A 23,750-nucleotide genomic window follows, 5' to 3' on the forward strand; every position below is an offset into this window, starting at 1 on the left:
AGGTGTTTTACAGAGAGGTTAAAGGTCAGGCAATGAATAGAATGAGTGCAATTCTTTTCTTTTGGACATCATCCCTTTCTTTACTTTCCTCTGGTTTCCCCCTCCATTCCTGCCACAAGTTACACCGATCATTTTCCACATAGTGTATAATGAATAACATGATTGCATTTATTCTTCCTCCCTCCCTTTCTACGCCTCTCTCTGTACCCCCAAAAGGAAAAAAAAAGCAAGAATGAACAGCACCACCACCAACAACAACAATAACAAAAAACATCTATGTTTCCATTTCCTGCTATATCTTATCTTTAAAGAAAGAATATTGGATTGTCAGTCTTGTATATTTTTATCTTGAATTTTACAAACTCGACATTCATATTTTAAGTCCACTAAATTTTGTATTTCTTTATTGTATTAAAAACTGTGGTGATTACAAGGGAGAATTAACAACAGTAATGCTTTATACTTTTTTTTTTGTTAGTCGTGAGGCTTGAACTCTGGGCCTGGGCACTGTCCCTGAGCTCTTCAGCTCAAGGCTAGTGCTTACCACTTGAGCCACAGCACCACTTCTGGCTTTTTCTGTTCATGTAGTGCTGAGGAATTGAACCCAGGGCCACACGAATGCAAGGCAAGCACTCTACCATTGAGTCACCTTCCCAGCCTATACACATCTTATCTTGTTCATGACCATAAAGTTATTTGCATGTCCAGGAAAGCCTCAAGTCTCACACATACATTTTAAGTGTTCTTTCGTATACCACACCTTGATGATGGTAAAGCAAGCATTACAAAAGTCAAAAGCAAATAGTAGAGCTCTATCTTTTTTAGTCTAAAAGTAATCTTAGGACGGTTATATAGTTCAAAATATTTAAAGGTTTTTATTTCTAAAAATCCTTTGGTTTTCACATTTTGTCCAAGTGGGCTGCAGGCTGCTCCCTCCGTGCAGGGCACAGCCGTCCTTGTTCCTCAATTGAATAGGAAATGGGATTTAGTATACATGATTCAAGTAGAAAAATAGCACTTTAAAACTCAAGCTATTTCTTAGACTGAAAAAGAAAACTCTTTTGGAGTAGTCATGTTTATTTTATAGGAACTTTGCAGCAGAAATATTTAGTATGTTTATTCAGAACTACAGACAGCTTTATCAAACAAAATGCTTACTACTTTCTAGCTGCCTTACAGAAATTATTTACTCCAGAAAACAGAACAAAACTTCTTAGTTTTATGAATAAGCTTTGCATATATTTCTTTGGAGGGGGAAGCAAATAAAAAGTGTAAAAGCTCATATGTGTCTATTTTGTTTCAGTCTGGTGTATTTATTGAGAGTAAATTCGCTGTGTCTTTGCAGCTCATCAATATGAGTATTTAGAAGTCTTTCAAGTTCTTTTGCTCGTTTCTCTTCTTCCAGAAGGAAATGTTGTGCGGCCAAAGAAGCTGGGAAGGATATATCTGGGGGAGACTAAAGAAAGAAGGATAGAAAGGTGAGATGGAATGCAGTGCCTCTTCACATCTACATGTTTTGGGGTATGCATCACCCTGAGTATGGTCAAATATTTCAGCTATTAATGCCTCGAGCTGATCCACCAGTGTAATGTAGTCACAGCTGCTGAACTCAAGGAGTGATGTCCAGCATGACATACCATTGCATTAAAAGGTTCTACAAATGAGCATTTTATCATTGTTATTTTTTGTGGAGAACTTGAACTCTTGCTTCTTTTGCTCAAGGTTGGCATTCTGCCACTTTGAGCCACACCCTCAGTTCTGGATTTCTGCTGGTTAACTGGAGATAAGTCTCCTGGATTTGACTACTAGGGGCTGGCTTTGAATCTCAATCTTCAGATCTTGGCCTCCTATGTGGCTAGGAGGAAATGCTTATGATAGTGGCTAACTGTAAATACAAAAGTGTTATCTGCTTCTGACACACCCTATTCATCTAAACAGCCAATAAGCTTATTGAAAATAAGCAAATCCCAAAGGCTTCAGGGTAGATTACAGCAGAAGTGAGCAAAGAAGGCTCATATCAACAAAAGCAGCACTGGCTTAAGAAAAGTGACATAAAAGACACTTAAGACACAGAAGCAGGTCGGTGGTGGAAAGCAGCTCTATGGGACAGGGGGTTGAGATGCTGGGGTGAACCATACAATACACACCCTACTTTATCTGAGAAAGCACAGTAATGAGGGTTCCAATTCTACCCTGGTGCTGATGTAGAAATGCTGCTTAACTGTCACTTACTTGGTGTTTGCATTAAAAAAAAACCCTGTAACTATGAAGGATAGTTTTAAAGAAGTTGAGAAAATTTGTACTGTACTTTTCCAGTTCTGTGAGCTCTTTAATCTTTGTTCATTTTGCTAGGAAGAATGTATTATGACTTGACTGAAGTGTCACGTCAAAAGCTACCTGAGTTCACCATCTAGTCCCTTCCAAAGCGAGGGGCCATGGTGGATGATGGTTGAATCCCATCTTGGCTGCTGGGCCAAGTGCAGTGCTTTCTCTGCATGCGTTAGAACGGATTCCATAGCTGTGAACACAGCAGTGGGTCTGGCAAACATCAGAGCCCAGTCAGCCTTCCCATGAGGTGGACCACAGTGAATGCCTCTGGCCTTGCCTGACCTTGTGCTGATGATGGTGTCACCAAGAATGCTGGAGGAGTCTGGATCATCTGCATGTCAAATGAGTAACACCAATATCATGTTAATAATGCCAATAAGCAGGAAGTGGCCAGTATGTCCAAGGCATAGAAAGACACAAGTACTCTAGAGGGTAGAAGATAAATCCCTCATAAGATCCAGGAGTGTGGCATGCTATTTCTATGTGTCCACGAGTGTGAACCATGCCAGGAAGGCACCTGGAATATTGAGTAGAATAATCTGATCCACGTATTGGGTAAGACTGAAGGATGGTTTTTGTCTTTCTTTTGAACAATCCTAGAATAAGAAAGAGCTCCACAATGTAAATCCCATACTAGAATGTCTAGTATAAAAATATGTCTTGTTTCAGTAAACAGGCTGTGCTGTAGATGCTTCATGGTTAGAGCAAAGTCCTGCCACCTGTAACAGAAGGCTGTAGACTATTTGCAAAATACTTCCTTTGAGTCCTGGATGAGACAGGGCATCAGGCAGGTGGACAGGATGACTTATCCATCTTCTGTCCTTAGCCACACAGTGGACAGTTTCCCATATTGGAACCAACAGTAGGGTTTCTGCTTCATCAAGAATGACCTGACTTGTGCTGCTACTCCAAAGGTGACCTGCTTACAACAGAAAACAGCTGAGCTCCTGGGAGGCCCTGCCCCTCCGGGAGACCCATGTGGTAGACTGTTCTTTGAGAAAGGGTTTCTCTAAGATTTTTTTTTTGTGTGGGATGGCTCCAAATTGTGATTGTCTTATCTATCTCTGCCTCCAAATTATCTGTGAATACAGGCATCAGCCACCACCATATCTACATAAAAATTCTAAACAAAATAGTAATAGACCAAGTTAGGTTTATTCTAAATATGAAAAATTGAATTAATCTAAAAATCAGGATAAAAATTTATATTAACAGAGCAAAGAAGAAAAATTATATGTGGAGGGAGAAAAGGTATTTGATAAAATTCTATATCATATCAAAATGTTGTATATATATCTAGAAACAAAGAATGCTCTTAATTTTCAAAAAAGGCTCTACAAACACACCAAGGAAATATCATACACCAAGTAAGCTAGAGAAGACTTTCCTTTTGTGACTGAGCTCAGAGAAGGTATTGGTACACTGTTTCTCAACACTGTCTTGAATCAGTAATGTAAGGGAAGGAAAGGAAAAGTATATAAAGATTAGAAAGTAGGAAATCATGCTGGAATTATTTTTGATGTGAATATAGAAAACACCAAATAATATAGGGCTGGAATAAATTGTTCAGGGTATTGAACATTTCCATGCCAAGAAGAGTTATGCAATTAACTTTGCATCATATAAAAATTAATTCTAGTTGAATTATGTATCAAATATGAAAATTAAAGAAACAAAGCATAGAGTATTTTTACAATCTAATAATTTTCAATGGAAATCTTCAGAAAGTTTTTAAAAGAATACCAAAAAGTACTAACTATAAAGGGAAGTATACAAATTAGAATTTTATCAAAAGATATAATTAGTTGGATGCCAATGGCATATGCCTGCAATTGTAGCTACTCAGGAGTCTGAGACCTGGAGGACTGTGGTTCAAAGCTAGTTCAGATAGAAATGTCTGTGAGACTGTATTTCCAATTGCAAAATGCTAGCAAAATGCTAGATTGGAAACATAGCTCATATGGTCAAGTGCTTAGCCATGAGCAAGAAAGCTGGAAAGTATGTGTTCAAGTCCAAATCCTGACACAAAAAAATCACCCAATGAATAGTAAATGCATAGAGAAGAGACAAGTAAGAATATAAGTGTATATTTATATATATACATATATATGTATATATATATCCAGAATATAGAAAAAAATCCTCTAAAGCAATGTGAATAAAATAGTGTAATTACAAAGTAGGCAGGAACTTGGACAGGTTACAAAGATATCAAAATGACTAATAAACATATAAAAAGGTGCTCAGCCTTAGTCAGTGGAGAAAAACAATTTAAAACCACAATTACATGCTACTACTATGTACTGACCATAATGGCTAAAATAAAGAAGAGTAGTAATTAGGACAAGTTTTTGAAAAATCACAGAGCAGGGAAAATGCTCACATACTATGTGCTGGAGTCTTCATTGGTTCAGATAGAAAGTATGGTAAAGGTGATGATTCCCACACCCTCTGAGCCATCCCAAAGACCTCTTGCACATGGGCATCAAATGATACACACAGGAAAAATTTTAGCAGCATTTCTTGTGATAGACGTCAAACTTGAAGTAATTTAATGTCCAGAGGGAAGAAGAATTATAACATGTTTGTGTTTTATGTACAATGGAATACTACAGAGAAACAAAACCTAATTAACAAGCAGCTATATAAAATGATGATGAATCCCCAAATCAAGGTTGAGTAGCAGAAGTCAGACACAAAAGGATATCTAAAGGATACAATTTATATATAATTTTCCAATGGACAAATTCATGGATGGCATTGAAAGGCAGAAGCACAAGGAAGTAAGAACTTTAGTCAGAAATGAGTGGGGCTGACATGTACAAGACATTATGTCGAAAAACGAACTTTACAACTCTGGCGAGCGGGGGTGGGTGGGGAGATGGGTAGGGATGGGGGGGGGGGGAAGGGAAGGGGAAACAAAGGAGGCAGAAACAATGCTTGATAAGAAATGTACTCATGACCTTGCTCATGTAATTGTAACCCCTCTGTATGGTATTTTCACAATAAAAAAAATGAGTGGGGCTTGTGAGTGTGGAAAAATATTCTGTGTATTACATGTTTTTTTTTGTGTGTATCTGTGTGCATATCTGTACTGGAGTTTGAACTCAGAACCTTGGCTCTACTTAAGTTTTTGGCTCAAGGCTGGTACTCTACCACATCTGGGCCACATCTCCATTTCTGGCTTTTTGCTGGTTAACTGGAGACAATAGTCTCTCAGATTTGTCCATGATTATCAGATCTCAGCTTTCTGATTATCTAGAATTATAGGCATGAGCCACCAGCACTTGGCAACACATGCTTTTTAAAATGCCTCTAACAGGGGCTGGGAAGATGGCTCAGTGGTAGAGTGCTTGCCTCACATGCATGAGGCCCTGGGTTTGATTCCCCAGCACCACATAAGCAGAAAAAGTCAGAAGTAGCACTGTGGCTCAAGTGGTAGAGCGCTAGCCTTGAGCTGAAGAGCTGAGGGACAGTGCCTAGGCCCAGAGTTCAGACCCCATGACTGACAACAAAAAGCCATTAACAACCAATTATAGCTCTTAAAAATACAGGGCTTAGTTTTAAAGGCTGAATATTAAAAAATCATCACCAGAAATTCTATCCTGCACTAGAAGTTCAAAACTATTGACTGAAATCCTTCATGCATTTTGTAGACAGATATGGCTGTCTATAATGATGCCCACCCCATGGCAGAGCCCTATTCAGGAAGTGACACTTAAGTTATACCGGGGAACTTTATCAAGATTCAGGTAACCAGCCCTCAGGAAGAGAATGGCAGCAAGCAGCAACTCACCAGAAGTAACACTTCGTCATCACTTACGAAAGGACTGGTCATCTCTCTGGTCTGGAATGGCATAGGTGACAGTGGAGACATAGCACTTGTATCTGGCTCACAATCTTGGTTAAGTCTAAAGAGAAGGAATGGTTGTCATTGCCCATACTAAGGACACTTGCTCACATAGGCAAGGATTTTAATTTCTCTGAGTTCCAAAGAGAAGGAAACACAAGTTGTCTGAGCTTGTTAACTGGATATCTTCTTGAAGATTATTTTCATAAATTATCTCTACTTTGTTTCAAAGACTGAGCACAGACCCTAGTACTTCTTAAAGGTGTTCAGTTATCCTTCCTACCCAGATTACTCTCCTTCCTGGGCCATCTGAATGGCCTTCTTGGCCATTCAAATAACTGAAGGCAGTTTCAGAGAAATCTCAAAAACAGTTATCACAACTGCACCGACAGTTCTAAACAGACATTATTTTTCTTTCCCCACCCTCCCTTATTTTCTCCCACTTCCCCCACCCCCACCCCCTCAAGTTGTAAAGTGCACTTCTAACATAGTGTTTAGTGGGTATCACTGTTGAATTGGTTCATCCTTTGCCCCACCATTTCTGTGATTCCCCTTCCCCTCCCCAAATCAGATAAACTTATATACAAGACAAAGGATACAGTGACACGGGGAATAAACCAAAGAGAAAGAAAAAAGAAATAACTGCAAACAGTACAATAAAACCCCCAGTTGTTTCCATTTCTTGGAGTTCATTTCGATAAGAATGATTTATATGATCATGTGCACATAGCTATTGAGCCACTGTGATCCTAAGAATATCATCCTTTGTTTTGTGGGAATGGTTAGAGTGCTGTTTAATTAGTCACGTCCAAGTATAGTTATTTGTCTTTCACTATCCATTGGATTAACTTGTAGATTTATAGACATCTTCTAGTTATTACAAATAAGGGAAACCATGCAACCTATGTTTATTTGGTTCTGGCTTACTTTCCTTAATATAATTTTTTCCAAGTCTTTCCATTTCCTTATGAATGGGGCAATGCCATTCAGATTTCCATTGTATATATATATAGCACATTTTCTTGGTCCATTCATCCACTGAAGGGCATCTGGGTTGATTCCATATCTTGTCTATGGTCAATAACACTGCAATGAACATTGTTGTGATGGTGGTATTAGTGTGAACTGGTTTGTGGTCATTTGCGTAAATGCCCAGGAGTGGGACTGCTGGGTCTTAGGGGAGCTCTATGCGTAGTCTTTTGAGGAACCTCCATACTGCTTTCCTAAGTGGTTGAAAAAGTTTACATTCCCACCAACAGTGTAGTAACGCACCCTTTTGGCCACATCCCCACCAGCATCTGTTATTATGAAAATGGCAATACTGCCCCAAACTATCTACAAATTCAATGTAATACTAATCAGAATTCCAACAAAATTCTTCAATGATATAGAAGAAGCAATCCACAAATTTATATTTTTATTAATAGAAGACCTAGCAAAAACAATCCTTGGCAGGAAGAACAGTGCTAAAGGAATATCAACACCAAACTTCAAACTCCATTACAAAGCCGTTACAGCTTGGTAATGACACATGAACAGGCCTGAGAACCAATGGAATAGAACTGAAGACACAGAAATGAACCTGCAGACGTATGGCAATAAATACATGAAGAAATGCTCAATGTCTCTGGTCATGAAAGAAATGCAAATCAAAGCAACATTGAGATTCCAGCTCACCCCAGTTAGGAAGGCCATTATCTAGACATTCTTTTTAAATGCTCAAACATATTTCACAGGCTTTCTTGATGCTGAAAGAGGTCTTTGTGTAATCATAGGTTCTCATAATTTACAACATATTTCAATTTACATCATTTTACTAGTTGCACAATCTTGATCAGTTGATGTTAGCTTTCTGTGATGTTAATAATCTCATTATGAGGGTGGTTGATGTGAGTTGACTAACACAAGCAAACACTTAGAAATAATACCTGGCAATACTCAACACTCTAAGTCAATTAGGTGTTATTTTTAAACTCAGTTGATCTTATAACCCTAACAAGGTGGACATTATCCACAGATGAGGAAACAAAGACTGAAAAGTTAACTTATTTACAGCTGGGTACAATGGCACACACCTGTAATCCCAATTACTTGTGAGACGGAGATCAGGAGGCTCAAGACTTGAGACCAGCTCAGGCAAAAAGTTAGTGAGATCGCATCTCAGTGAATAAGTAGGACATGCATCTGTCATCTAAGCCACACTAAAGTCTGTGGGCAGGACTGTCATCTAACGCTAGCCTCAGCAAAACTCAGGAAGCTACCTGAAAAAGATGAAAGCAGAAAGCAAGGAGGAAGGAAAGTCTGAGTGCGTGACCTAGGTGGTGATTGCTTGGCTTAACAAGTTATTGTGTTCAAGCCCCAATAGCACCAAAAAGAGAACAACAAAAAGTTTTAAGTTATTTACTCCATCATTTACTATTTAAATAAGAAGAAATTACTAGTAAGTGATAATTTTGGGTTTTAGATCTATTTTCCTGGCTTCAAACAGCACAATTAGGAGGAAAGGCACAGAATGGAATTTGTTGTTTTAGCTAAAATATAAAAAAGAAGATAAAACTTTATTTTATGTTTTAGTTTATTTTGTGCCAGTATTAGAGCTGATACACAGGGTCTGGTGCTCTCCCTTGTCCTTTTTGCGCAAGCTTGCTGCTCTATCACTTGAGCCACACTGCTACCTTTGGCATTTTTTTGGCTAATGAGATAAGAGTCTCATGGACTTTGCTGCCTTGGCTGGTTTTCAATCCTCATCCTCAGATGTCAGTCTCCTCAGTAGCTAGAATGAAAGGTGTGAGCTGCTGGTTCTGAGCTAGCAGACATGACTTTTAAAAAATAAGTGAAATTTTACCTGATCAGTAAAAGAAACAAGTCAACTTTCTCTACAATTTTACAAAGAGGGCCTAACAATACAGAGTGTTTGGGATTAAATCAGTAACTTTTATGAAAATAGGATTACATTTAATCATTTAATTCAAGACCAGGAGAAATATAAAATCTCCTTAGTTTAAAATTAGTTTTACTAATAATTCAGATTTCCCACAGGTAACAATCACTTTCAAAGCCTTTGCATTTTGAGTGTTAAATATCCACACTATAGTTTTCTATTCTTACACTAAGGCCAATCTACACAATTTTAATTAAAAAAATTTTTTTTGGTATGTGTCTCATGTATGTGCCAGTACCTGGCCTTGAACTCAGGGCCTTGAGTTCTCCCTTGGATTTTTTTTTTTCCCAAAGGCTGATGCTGTAGCACTTGACACACCACCACTTTCCATACTTGTTTCTTCCCTTTTGCTGATCTTAGGGCTTGAACTCAGTTCCTGGGTACTGCCCCTGAGCTGCTTTTTCTCAAAACTAGCACTCTACCACTGGAGCCACAGCTCCACGTTCAGCCTTTTTGGTAGTTTATTGGAGATAAGAGCCTCATGCACTTTCCTGTCCATGCTGGCTTTGAACCTCAATCCCCACATCTTAGCCTCCTGAGTAGCTAGGATTACAGATGTGAGGCACTGGTACCAGGATTCTAGCACTTGTTTCTTATTATGTAAATGTTCTGAAATTTATTCTCAGGAAGAACAATAGCAGTTAAGTTACACATCTGTGCATTAGAACATTAAAGCTCATACAACACACTTCCTATTTTTCCTTATCTCTCCCATCAGCACATATCTTAATTACCAGAGAAACACAAAAGCAAATTAAATAGAAATAACATGGTTTATCATTTGCACAATAAAATGAACCATATCACAACTCAAACAGTATGGTAACAACTGCTTTCACCTCTGCATATAGACTCTAACTGAACCTTTTACTTTGAGCAATAGCTTACCTATATTTCAGAGCACAGTTGAAAAGCAAGCTAACTAGAAAAATATTTCAAGAAATACACATCTCTCATATATATTATACAGAGATTTCAGGCCACATTTTTTTGTCAGTCACGGGGCTTGAACTCAGGGCCTCGGTGCTGTCCTTGGGAAAATTTTCTCAAGATTTGTGAGCTCTGAGCCACAGCTCCATTTCCAGTTTTTGAGTGGTTATTTGGAGATAACAGTCTCATGAGGACTTTTCTGCTGTGCTGGCTTTGAACAGCAATCCTCAGATCTTAGCCTCTGAGTGGCTAGGATTACAGGTGTGAGCCACCAGCGCCCAGCCACACATTTTTTTTTTTGGAAGGGAGATTTTTTATTATTATTATTATTTTACATTTCTTTTTTATCGTGAACATACTGTGCAGAGGGGTTACAATTACATGGGCAAGATTAGGAGTACATTTCTTATCAAGCATTGTAGCCTCCTCCTTTGTTTACCCTTCACATCCCTTCCCAGCCTCCTCCGTCCCCCCACCCAATCCTCCCCCCACCACCAAAGTTGTAAAGTTCGTTTTCGACATGACAACTTGTATTTCTCATTGTTGCAACGGGTCCACCTGTATCCTTATTTAAACGACTTGTTTTTCCCCTTCCCCTCCACAAATTATACCGACATCAAATACAGTAAAAGCAGGGGGTATACTGTGGGAGAGGGACATACAAAGCAACAAAGAAATAATCTTATAAATGCCAGCCACACATTGTTTTAAATTATCTAAATAATTACCTGAATTATCCCTTTTGCTACAGATATAATTATGGTGCAAATTACTAAAATTGATATAGGAACATTCTTTTTATGACAATATCAATAAAATATCAAGATTGAAAGACTATGTTATAAAGGACTTTTGTTTTAAATCATCTCCCAGAAAATTTGTCTTCCAGAATACAGATATTCAAATGCTTCATAAAATCACCTTGTATAAAAAGTTACACATGTCCATTTGAAAGTTGTCTTAAAAATTATTCCAGGAGGTTTTTCAATATCCCCCCCCCCCCATCATGTTGATCTGTTCAGCCAGCTTGTCCACAGCTTATCCTGCAAGTCCCTGCCTTGACCTGGCAGGTCACAGTCACTTTGGTTGGAAACACAACCATGCCCACTTGCTCTTGAACCAGCTGTGTGGAGTTCACAGTCCTCTGATGTGTACATCTAATCTTGTCTCCCAAGTTCTTCTCCTTGGCTTCATGGGTCAATGTTATTTGTACAGAACAAGATCTTGTCTTTAGCTCAGAGCCCTACAGCCTGGTGGTTTTGCTTCTTACTGGGCAACAGTAGGGCACAAAAGTTTCACAGCTTGCTTTTGACTTCCTGGATGTTTATTTATTCTTGGATAAGGGACAAATATGTTGATTTTTTGGCTTTTTAGTATTAAAAACTTTCAATTTTCTGGGTGCAGGTGGATCACATCTGTAATCCTACTTAGGGGGCTGAGATATGAGGATCATGTTTTGAAGCCAGCTTGAACAGAAGTCTGTGAGACTCATCTTCAATTAACTACCAAATGCTGGAAATGTAGCTGTGGCTCAAGTGGTAGACCTCCAGCCTTGAGTGAAAAAGCTAAGGGACAGCACACCCAGGGCTCTGAGTTCAAACCCCAGTTTGGGCACACAAAAAAATCACTCCCCCAGACCCCATGCCCAAAACCCCCCCAAACCTTTGAAAATTATTTAAAGCCTTATTAATATTTGTGAATACTAAGATCTTTCCAATACATGATACAATTTTAAAAATTATAAATCTACTTTTAGTGTTTCTCTATATAAGTTTGTTTTTTATGGTTTCTGGCTCAACCAATAGAAAGAGCTGGGGCTGTACATACACAGCCATCAACCAATCAGCATGAAGTCTAGGGGAGGACCTATGGTAGGAGTCCTTCCCAGGGGACTCCACTGGACTGCCAGCTCTGCTCCTCTCTATGGAGAGAGTCTATAGTCTATTTCAGCTTTCAATAGACTTGCAGTTCTACTATAAGAAAGAGAGAAAGGGGAAGAAAGGAAAAGAAAGAAGGAAAGAGAAAGAGAAAGAAGGCAAGCAAGAAAGAAAAGGAAAGAGTGTTATACAATGCTTCCTGCATTGAAAACAAGAATTTCCTTAGACTGCAAATTTTTGTGGAACTTTGTTTTTGCTTTTGTTTTTGTCTAAGAGGTTTCACCTTCTTAAATGAGTTCAAGAAGACCTATTGCATTTCCACTGATATGTAAAGATGTCATACACAGTTGATTAATTTGTGCCTGACAAATATATGTGATTTTATTCCACTGAGCTGTGCCGTGATGGAGGAGGATGCATTTTCTCATTGGTAAAGCTAACAGTCTAGTTCTTCCCTGCTCAGTTCAGTGTCCTCACAGCTCAACAACTCTTCTCCACAGTGGGTTTACAGGGTAATCATTTATTCAGAATATTCAGATGCTGTTTCTTTTAAAAACCAGGTCACTGGAGAACACTGAAATCGGTGGAAGCATTACAACACATTTAATAAAACTTTCAGTAAATGGAAGTTGCAGGAATAGTGTCCCAGACTGCTTATTAAGATAATCTCCTGCTGAGCCTTTGGCCTCCAGGTTGTGTTCTGTCCCGTATGGACTTGCTTTCGTGAGGCACATCTAACGCAGTCTGCACTGCCTGATACAGAGAAAACAAAAGAGGCAAGAGATGCTTTTTGCAAATAATAAAAATCACAGTCTCTTTTTTTGTGTTGGAATAACAACACCTGGTAAGGCGTTCGGAGTACTTCAAAACAGTGTGGGGACCGTGTTCTGCACCAGTGGGCCTCAGGCACACAGAAGACCCTCTGAGCTGCTGTAGGGGCTGGCTTTTCTTTTACACCCACTCAGCTTGGACCCGTGGAGAAAAGCAGGCAGACAAGCAGTTGAAAAGTGTTTATTCTGTATTAGAAAATATATCTTTACACCCACCCCATCTGCCATCAGACTCCTTTGGAAAGATTTTCTTAGATTTCCCCATCAGTGAGAGAATTGCCATGTGGCTATGGTCTCTTCCTCTTGCATTTAGTGCTTCCTCGGACAGCTGTGATTCCCAGCTCCACCTCCACCACCCCACCCCAGTTCCACCTCTACCACCCCACCTCACCCCACCCCTACTATCCCACCCCAGCCCTACCTCCACCACCCCACCCTGCCCACCCCCACCCTAGCACCACCTCTACCACCCTACCTCACCCCACCCCTACCATCCCACCCCACCCCTACCTCCACTACCCCACCCCAGTGCTACCTCTACTACCCTACCCTACCACCCCACCGCAGCACAAACCACCACTCAAGCCCACCCTACCTCCATCACCCCACCCACCTCCACCACTACTCCCTTCCCCCCACCCCAGAGCCACCTCTACCACCCCAGCCCTACCTCCATCACCCCACCCACCTCTACAAAACCACCACCCCAGCACCACCTCTACCACCCCACCCCACCCCACCCCTGCTACTCCACTCCAGTGTCTGGCCTTCTTTCATCTTTCTTGAGCTAATAAACAGTGATTGTTCTCTTAGAACTTTGAGTAGGTGTTGGGTTAAAATCTATCCTCTACTACACATAGGACTCAGGTGAAGAAAGAACAGAGCTGTTCTACAGCTACAGCAGTGTTGGACTGGATTTTGTTTGTTTTGTATTTAGACTATGTAGAACAGGATTGTGTTAGTATGTTAGTTACCAAGGTGAGTCTGATTCTGACAGTCTATCTATCTATGTATCATTTATATATCATCTACTTCCTCTCTCCCTCCCTCTCATTCATTTACCCATCTGTCTATGTATGTATGTATGTATGCATGCATGCATGCATGTATATATGCATGTATGTATCTAGCATAGGTGATTAAATTAAGTTTCATGAATGTTAGACATGTACTGTACCACTGAACCACATCCCCAGCAGACATAATTAATGAATTTATTTATTGCAGTTTTAGTAGAACTATCCTTGAGGAAATGGCAGATCCAACCATTTGTCTGCTCACCAGCATTATTACTGCTATCAAAAATAGTCTCAATCTCCTGAGTCTTTTATTACTTTAGGATAGTAATAACAGTAATAGTGGGGAACACTTATACCATTAAAAGTTTTATGTGATAATCTTCACTGAAATCCTATGATTTTTTTAAACCCTTATTTGACAGACAGGAAACCAAGGCTGACAAAGGTTAAGAAAATTTTTTGAGGTTGTAGATATCTATTCAGTCAGGCATTACAAAAACAATCTAGAAGGTTCTCTTGCTTAGCATTATGAGCTGCTACTAAATTGGTGGAGTGTGGATTATTCCTTTACTGTTGGGTGGTGCATGCAAGGCTAGAAACTCTGTTACTGAGCAGATCTGGTGAGTGCCCCATACCAGAGGCCTTCATAAAACACTCAATGTATATAGCTGATTAATGACCCAGAGAACCCCAATGAAGGAAAACTGGCTGTTTCATTAAGCATTTTCTAAGTGTAGTTTAATAGTGAATGCCCCTCAGAGATAGGTTCGATCTTATCAATTTTTTTTGATTAAAATTGGATTAATTATTTCATGGTGGATATATTTACTTAGAAGGTGAACTAAGACATTTTAAAGAGCATGGGAGTAAAATGGATAACAGATATTGATTTCTTATAGACTTCACTAAAAGAAAACCTCTCACATTCCCATAGACCCCATCCCTATGAAAAGACCAAGGTGTGTTGCCATGGCTACCATATGTCCATATTAACTGCAAGATAAATCAGTCGTAATGTATTCCCACATGCTCTATATGTGTGAGCAATATGCGCAACACATTACATTCTAGTTTGTTCTCATGTTCCTAGCGCATGACATGTAAGATTATATATTTATGTGCTTGTGTACAATATACCAGCTGACAATGGTCTGAGGTGCCAAGCTCCCTCCACCCTGTGGCACTCTACCCAACTCACTGTTAGATCATGAAACACAAGTTTCTTCTGAAAGACACTGTACCTATACCACGATATTATCTATCAATGTAAAATGAATTTTGAGCAACTAAAAAGAAAATACATAATTATGCTTTGAATTGCTTAAAAACAAATTTCAATGTGATGTTTTAACTTTCGGGCCTGTATAAAGGAGCTAGCTTACCTATCTTCAGTTTTCTCCATTTTTATTTGGCTTTGATAGGCATATCTCCCTGGTTCTTCATAGGTGTTTTGGGTGGACCATGCTGGTTTTCCAGTGACATGCAGTTTTGCAAGATCATTTCGGAGCTTTTCATTCTCATATTCTAATTTGTTGATAGATGAATGTCTTGAATGTTCCCTGTGAGTGAAGTCCATACTCTAGAGGAGAAAATGAGCTATCACTGAATATATCAACCCTTATCAACCATGTGTGTTTTCTGCATTTGGACACGAGAAGGAAAGGCCTTTTCATTTAGGCCCAGTGATGTGGCAACAAAAGCAATGCAGGTAACACTGCCTGTGGCCATTGTAGGGAAGGGTAACACAGTGCATTACTGCTCTCTACAATAAGATGGCTAGGTTTAAAGTTTGTGTCTATTGGGCACACCTTAAATTAATAATTGAAATCATAGGTGGGGACCGGAGGGAAAAACTGGGAGGAAGCAAGGGAAGGGGTGATATTGTTCAAAAAGAAATGTACTCATTACCTGACTTAGGTAATTGTAACTCCTGTGTACATCACCTCTACAATAACAATTTTTTTAAAAGGCATCTCAACTTCATATGTTGAAGCCATAATTCTCAAAGTTTATTGTATTTGGAGATAGAGCCTATTAAAAGGAGGTGATTAAGGTAGAAAAATAGAAATTACATGGTTCAATTTTAAAACAACATTCTTTGACTAAAATGATTCACATCATTGTAGAAAACATGGAATAACATTTGAGAACAAAATAAATGTTTTATACTATCCCCATCCAGGGATAACTGATACTAGTAATTTATATCCTTTTTGTCTTTTCATATTAATAAAAAAGATGAACAAAAATGTCAACATGATTATATGGTTACTTACAAAATTATAATCAATGTATCAATATGAAATAGAACACTGTAAATATAAAATACAATATGGATACTTACAAAATTATAATCAGTCTAGGTGCAGTGGCTCCTGCCTATAATCTCAGCTACCTGGGAGGCAGAGATCAGGAGGATGGAGATTTAAGGCCAGCCTGGGAAAATGTTAGCGAGACCTATCTCAACAAATAAGTTGGGTGTGGTACTATGTACTTATGATCCCAGCTATGTGAGAGACGGCAGTTCAGCCCAGCCTAGGAACAGTATAGAAGACCCTAACTGAAGAAAAAAAAAGAAACTAAAAACTAAAGCCCAAAGAGCTGAACAAAAATATGAAAGGACCTATTTTATCATACTCCTAACAACTTAATATCACTATCATTTTAACTTTGTCAACTTGATAAACAGTAATATTTGTATATTTCCAAAGGTGAGTATATTTTGATTTTTCCCCAGCATTTGACTCTATCTTTTGTCAACGCTCTATTTTTCCCCTTTGGGTTCTGTGTTTTATTAATTTGCAAGGAAATTAACATCAGGGAAAGAAATTTATTGTTTTTCCTATTGATCAATGCTTTCTGTGTGAATTTTAAGTTTCTCTGGTTTTGTTTTGTTCCATTTAGTGAAATCTGTGAGTCTTTTCCCTTTGTGATGATTTCCTCACTTTTATATTTCACTCTTCATTTCATTGTAAAACTATTTTTTCTTTTTCATTGTAAAACTATTAGAGATCAAGTACTTTCTTCTATTTCATTATTTTACACATAATTTTTTTGGAATTAATTTTGGATAAAATGAGAGAAGACATGAAAATAATAAGTTTTCCAAATATTCAAATTACATATTGATTAAAACATCCATTTGCCATGCTGGATGCTGCAAAAAAAAAAAGATGTTATATCCATATCAACAGGGATTGACTCTGAACCATTCTGTTCTATTGACAGTCCAGTTGAGATTATGCCAGCCCCAGCCAACAGAACTTTGAGCTTCAAATTTTACTATTTACTAAGCAGCACTCAATTTCTAAGGCTTCTTCAGAAAAATGAAACATGTTTAAATCACAAAAGAGAGGTTTTGAATAAGACTAGAGATCTCAGAAGCTGTTTGCTAAAGGCTGTAAGAAGTTTGCTGGGGAGTGTCTTAATATTTCTTTTCAGGAAGATTTTAAGGAAGGAAGAAAATAATTCACATGCACATTAGGCACACAGGATCAGGACAAGCAGGTGGTTATAATTTGGGGATTATGTAAAGAAGTGAGGAGATGAAAGCAAGCAAGCTTTACATCTTCAGGTATAGCAAATTGGGAAGGAGAGTATGTGAGGAGTGGTGATGGTGACATCTTAGTGCCGCTGAAGGCCACAAAATCTCTGATGATTGAGAGCCTAAGAGCCTAAGACTTCTTTCAGGTAGATAGGTGTTTGGAGGTGGGGTATGGACACAGAGCTTTGTGTTCTGTTCCTCAGTTCAAAATAATCCTTATGACAAAGTGACAGATTGGAGGAACATATTCTGATCTACTACGCAGTCAGGTATTTTCAGAAAAGTTGCAAGTATACTTGGCAAAATTTTATTTTTCCTGCAAAACTATTCGAGTGACTTGTTGACCTGATGCCCTTTCACATATCAAATTTTAGTGGATTTTCTGCACTAAGGACATAACCTACTAAAACCACAGCACAGCTATAAAAACCAACAGCCACAAAACAAAGATGAACATTGATCATGATCCTCATTCAAAACTTAGATCCCACATTTTGATAGTTGTCTGAATACTGTCTTTGCCTCCTTGAGTCTAGAATTGTTGCTCAGCACCTCTGACTTAGATATTAACCCTAGAAAAATCACAGGCCAGTTATATTCCAATGAATAAGTATTTAGTGAGGGTTACTTTGGAACTTCAACTAATGTATTCCACACCGACCTTTTTTTTTTTTTTTTTTGAGACAAGGTATACTCCAGGCTGGACTGGAATTCTTGTTTCTCCTGCCATAGCCTCCACCCCAGGGCTGGAATTGAGTAAAGAACCTTCATATCTAGCATCATCGAACTTTCATCTCACATATTTTGAATATCAGCTTATACTTAGTGGTAGTCCCCCTTCAAGCTACCTTCCATATCTTTTGACATGTTGCCGTTACCAGCATTCCTTCAGGGCTTTCTTGCTTTTTGAAACAGTATGTTTTTCAGGGGCCTGTTGTACTTTCCCTGTCCCAGTCCAGTCATTTCTCCATGGAGTCCTTGTACACTGCTGAGTTCAGGAGCCAGCACCTGAGGGCTGGGTGGGTGTCCTCATTACCACCGACCGCTCACTTCTTCAGACTGCATTCACCTGAGGCTTCAACACGTCGAAACAAGACTTTGCTATCTTCTGACTTTTATAGTGAAAATTTCCAATATTATTTCTACAATCATGTTTTCATGTTAAAAATGTTCAATTCTCTTATCTCTCTGATGGTAATAACTCTAGTTAGTTGTGTTCTCTTTTGCCTTATCACTTCTGTTTCTGGATTCCTCCAGACTGTTTATTGCATCTTCTGTCTCTCCTGTTTGAAGCTTCTCTCCACATCTGACAGGTTTTAGCCTTCTGTTCCCATGTATAAAAAGGCAATGGCTTCTGCAGCAGGTACTGAGTCTGTAGTGGTAAATGATGGAAGCCAGGACAGACTCTACAATAGTCCAAACTCCCATGCTGTTCAGGAGAGGGGAAACCTAACTGCCTCAAATCTGGCTTTTGTAATAAGGTGTCTTAGTTTACTTGTGCTGCTATAGCAAAATTCCACAGACTGGATAGTGTAAAACAATAGAAATTCATTCCTCACAGTTTTAGACTCAAGGTACCAGTAACGGTGTCTGTGAAGTCTTCTCTGTTGTATTCTTACATGACAGAATTGGCAAATGATCATCAAGCAGAATTTTTTTAAAAAATAGGCTACACTCTCAGGGCATCATGGCTCATGCCTATAATCCAAGGCGCCTGGGAGATAGAGGTCAGGAGGATAACAGAAAAGTTCACAAGACTCCCTTCTCAACCAACAGCTGGGTACAGGGGTGTGTACTTGCCATTCCAAGGTATGCACGAAGTGGAGATGAGGAGGGTTGTGGTCTAAAGCCAACCTAAGCAAAAAGTTAGCAAGACTCCATCTCAAAAGAACAGTGTGAGCCTGCCCCAGGCAAGCAAAACCCTATCGGAAGAATGCTGAGAGAAAGATGAAGTGTGTGTGTGTGTGTGTGTGTGTGTGTGTGTGTGTGTGTGTAAAGGTCAAAATTTTGCATGACAACTTTTCCTTCCCACAAGCCAGTCAGGGAGTGTTCCATGGAACCTCCACTAGTGCTGGCCAAGTACCATTTGCAAAAGGAGGGCCGTAAAAGTATTTCTGTTTGTTAGACCATTGCCTTTACGATTTCATAGTATTTACTCTTTTTTTCAAGTTTTAATAAAATTATTTTTATTAAAATGCTTAATAAAAATGTTAAGAATTTCCAAATTTAGGATTTTATGTGTAATAAAATGATAGTATTTACTCTTTTGAAACACCAATGCAAATAAAAAAGCAATCACTAGTTCTTCACTTTACAAGAAAAGGGGCTGTTTATTGTAAAACTGGAGTAGGTTTGTAATAACTATAAAAGAGGCAGTCATAACACTTTGTCCTCCAAAATGAAAAAAAATTGATATGCTCAGATCTGGCTAAAAATGGTCAACTAGAATCTTTGGGTAAAACTTAAAATTTGATTCTAAATAAGACATTTATGAGTAAATATTATATGATTTTAAAGGTCTGATGCTCAGTTAAATTGGATACAATATTCTTCTACAAAATTAGATCTTATCTATGACTATGTTTGGGCCAGTATTGGTTTGAAGGAATTAAAAATGAAAATAATGATTTTTATTTATTTATTTTTTTTGGGTCCGGTCGTGGGGTCTGAACTCTGGGCCTGGGCACTGTCCCTCAGTTCTTCAGCTCAAGGCTAGCACTCTGCCACTTGAGCCACAGCGCCACTTCCGGCTTTTTTCTTTTTGCTTATGTGGTGCTGAGGAATCGAACCCAGGGCCTCAGGCATGCAAGGCAAGCGCTCTATCACTGAGCCACCTTCCCAGCCCCGAAAATAATGATTTTTAAAAACCTCACAATTTTCTAATAATACCATAATAAATATTAGGAGAATTAACTAAAATTTATTTACCTTTATATAGGTACTTTATTTACATTTCTATTTAAGAGCATATTGCATTTTTCTTAATAACAATATTTTTGAGCTCTTTTGTTTCATTCTTTTAAATGTGTTTCTAGTGACCTCAGAAATATATCCCCCACTAGGTGGTAATATGTGAAAAATGCACAATACTTCAGCCAATCTCTCCCTCTTTCCCCTCCTTCTTTTCTTCCTTTCCTTCTTTCTTTTTATCAGCCCTGGAGATTAAGCCCAGGGCCTTTCTCATGCTAGGCTACAGTCATCACTGGGCTACAGCCATAGCCTTATTTCTGTATTTCTGATGGGTTCTTTTGTCCAGGTCTGCTACTGTTTAATTTAGCTGACTTATGGATAGCAAAAAAAAAAAATCAGTCTTCTTAAAAATTACCAAAAATTCTGAATTCTGATTAAATCTGATTTTATTACAACTTTCTTAAGTTAAAGAAAAATAAATTAATACAATGTAGGACTAAATGAATATGGAATCAAAGAAAACATAAAAAATGATAACGGAAAAGAGGACTGCCATTTTTTTCTATATGGTCAAGTTTCAATACAAACTCAAGGGAAACTGAAGCCTCTCACTAGTCTAAGTATGTCACAGAAGCTGGGTGGTTGTCCCACAAAGCTTGTCCTTGAGTTACACAGGATCTGCTCTGCACTGTGCGCGTGCGCACACACACACACACACACACACACCCATACCCCCCCTACACACCTGTGCACACATATATGTTCTACTGAGTGCAGAGCCTATGTCCCACTATTTGGCTACACTTCCCCCTCAGTTGAAATAAGCAGGGAGTAAATTCTCAAAGATATATTTATTTAGATATGGCCAATTTTAAGTTCAGCAATTTCCTTGTTTAGAAAAAATAACCACTCTTCCATTATTATCCAAATACCAGATATGTTAGAGGACTTAAAAATGATGTGCTCTATCTGTGGAAGCTATATCTAAACGCACTGGGACATGATAAATTACACAGGTCTTCAGGCCTTCCCACACAATGAGTCCAAGGGAGGATACTCAGAGAGGAACACAAAGGTGCAATGCCTATGTGTATCTGATCATATAAAATAATATTTACAGAAATGAACTCCAGGAAATGGGAAAGAGGTTCTTTTCTTTGTTGCTGTTTTATTTTCTTTTTGACTTGTCTGCTAGTTTATCTGTCTTTAGGAGGGTAAGGAAAGCACAGAAATGGAGGGATAAAGGGTGAACAAATGCAGCAGTGCTACTCATTAAACACCATGCAGAAAATGAACTACACAACTTGTGGGTGAGAACATGAGAGAAAAACTGGTTGAGAATGAGGGAAGGGGTGACACTGTCCAAAGAGAAATGTGTTCTTTACCTGGCTTATGTAACTGTAACCCCTCGGTACATCACCTTTATAATAATATTTTTTCCAGTCCTAGGGTTTGAACTCAGGGCCTGGGTGCCATCCCTGAGCTTCTTTTGGTCAAGGCTAACACTCTACCACTTGAGCCACAGCACTACTTCTTGCCTTTTTTGTTTATGTGGTACTGAGGAATCGAACCTAGGGCTTCATGTATGCTAGGCAAGCACTCTACCACTAAGCCACATTTGCAGCCCAACAATAATTTTTTTAATGGTATATTTTCTTACAGCTTGAGATAAGGTTTTAGAACCAATTTTTAAATTCTGTATTTATCCATACAAATTATTTCAGAGGTAAATGTCCAATTATCAGATTTTTTTCAACTATGGGATTATCTTCATTTTAAGGAATTAGCCAACAAAAAGAACCCCAAAACACTGAAAGACAAAATTGATTAAAATTTTAAAAATAAAGAAATAGATTAAAAAATAAACCCCAAAGCCAGCATTTTGACATGAGAATAAAACAAACCTTATGCAAGCCAGGCTCACACCTGTAACCTTAGCTACTCAGGAGGCTGAGGACTGAGGTTCATAGTTTGAATCCAGCCTGAGAAGGAAAGTTCATGAGACTCTAAGCTCCAATAAACTACCAAAAAAGCCAGAAATGGAGCTGTGGCTCAAGTGGTAGAGCAAAAGAAGCTCAGGGATAGTGCACAGGCCCTGAGTTCAAGCCCCACGACCAGTACAAAAAAAAAGGGAAAGAATGTGTTCAACAATGTAAGATTATCAATAAGAAAGGAAACATAACAATACACTGTAGTCTGGGTGTGGAACATCTGTATGTAATCCCAGCATTCAGAAACTGAGGCAGAAGATCGCAAGGTTCAAATGCAGCATGGGCTACATGCTGTCTCAACAAACAGCCCAACAACAGGACAGAATATAGAAGAGACGAACCATTTATAGTATACTATAACTTTGCTAATGAGGGAACAAATTAAGAGGGATAGATTTCCTAGAAGTATACAAATAACCAAAATGATCTAAGAAAAAATAGTGAATATACCAACCACCCCCAAACAAAAGGATTTATAAACTCTGGATGGTTTTACAACTAAATCTTTCTAGTCTTTAAAGAACTGCGAATTTCAATATTAAAATATTCTAGACCACCCATAAAGGTAGAAAGCTGCAGATGCATGTTATAAAGACAGTATAACTTTAAAATAAGTAGAAAAAGAGTGAATTATATACAAACCTCACTAAAGACACAGAACTAATTTCTAAGTCACCATCAGTGATACACCAAAACTGCTAAAGTATGGGTATTATGGGTTGAACTGTAACCTCCCAAAAATGCTGTATTGAAGTCCTAACCCTACTTCCTCATTAAGAGGAAACAGATCTTTATTTGGAAACAAACCTTCACAGAAGGACCATAATCCAGTAGGAGTAATATCTTATAGAAAGGAAAAATGCGCATAGAGAGAAGACACCAGGAGAAACAGAAGATGCTCTTGTGAGGGTGGATAAAGGATGAGCACCAACCATGAATGAATAATCCTCTCCTATAGATTGCAGAGGGAACCCAGCACTACTGACAATTTGATGTCTTAATTTTGAACTTGCAGCCCCAGAACTATGAACCAATGTTTCTAGAGTTCTGAGCCACCCAGTGTGTGGTACTTTGTTATAGAAACTCTTTGCCACTAACAGAATGATTAGGGTGATTTTTTTTCTAGAAATGTAAATCTGGTTCAGTAGCCAAAAGTCTATTAGCAGAGTCTATTACACATCAACCCAGATGAGGTCCTCCAGGCTGAAAGGCATCTGATAAAAACTAGCAGTAATTCTCAGCAAAACTCCTAATTTAAATAGGAATATTAATGTACAAAAGACTATAGAAAGCACAGATATTACACTAAACAAAACCATGATGTTTAAAGTCAGAAAACAGAAAATTTGCCAGCAAATACTATTATTGTTTAATATTTTCCTGTTGATTTTTCCAAATGAAATACAACAAAAAACAATGGAGAAAAGGAGATGAAGTTATTTATTTTTTGTTTTTGTTTTTTAAATTGTTTTGCTGATACTGCTGTGAACAGAGTGCCTCTTACTATCATTTGCTTAGCTTTTTTGCTCA

General features: G+C 38.4%; 1 protein-coding gene across 1 annotated transcript in view; it reads right to left on the reverse strand.

Moving 5' to 3' along the window:
• Positions 1–1,279: 1,279 nt before the first annotated feature.
• Ccdc67 (coiled-coil domain containing 67) overlaps positions 1,280–23,750 on the reverse strand; it is a 79,746-nt gene continuing 57,275 nt past the window's right edge. The window contains exons 11-13 of the mRNA XM_013028829.1: positions 15,158–15,354; positions 6,125–6,239; positions 1,280–1,456 (exon numbers count right to left, since the gene is read on the reverse strand). Of these exons, the coding sequence (XP_012884283.1) occupies positions 1,280–1,456; positions 6,125–6,239; positions 15,158–15,354 (489 nt within the window). The remainder of the gene's footprint in view (positions 1,457–6,124; positions 6,240–15,157; positions 15,355–23,750) is intronic.

The sequence above is a fragment of the Dipodomys ordii genome, unplaced genomic scaffold, assembly GCF_000151885.1.
Source record: "Dipodomys ordii isolate 6190 unplaced genomic scaffold, Dord_2.0 Scaffold114, whole genome shotgun sequence".
Classification (NCBI taxonomy): domain Eukaryota; kingdom Metazoa; phylum Chordata; class Mammalia; order Rodentia; family Heteromyidae; genus Dipodomys; species Dipodomys ordii.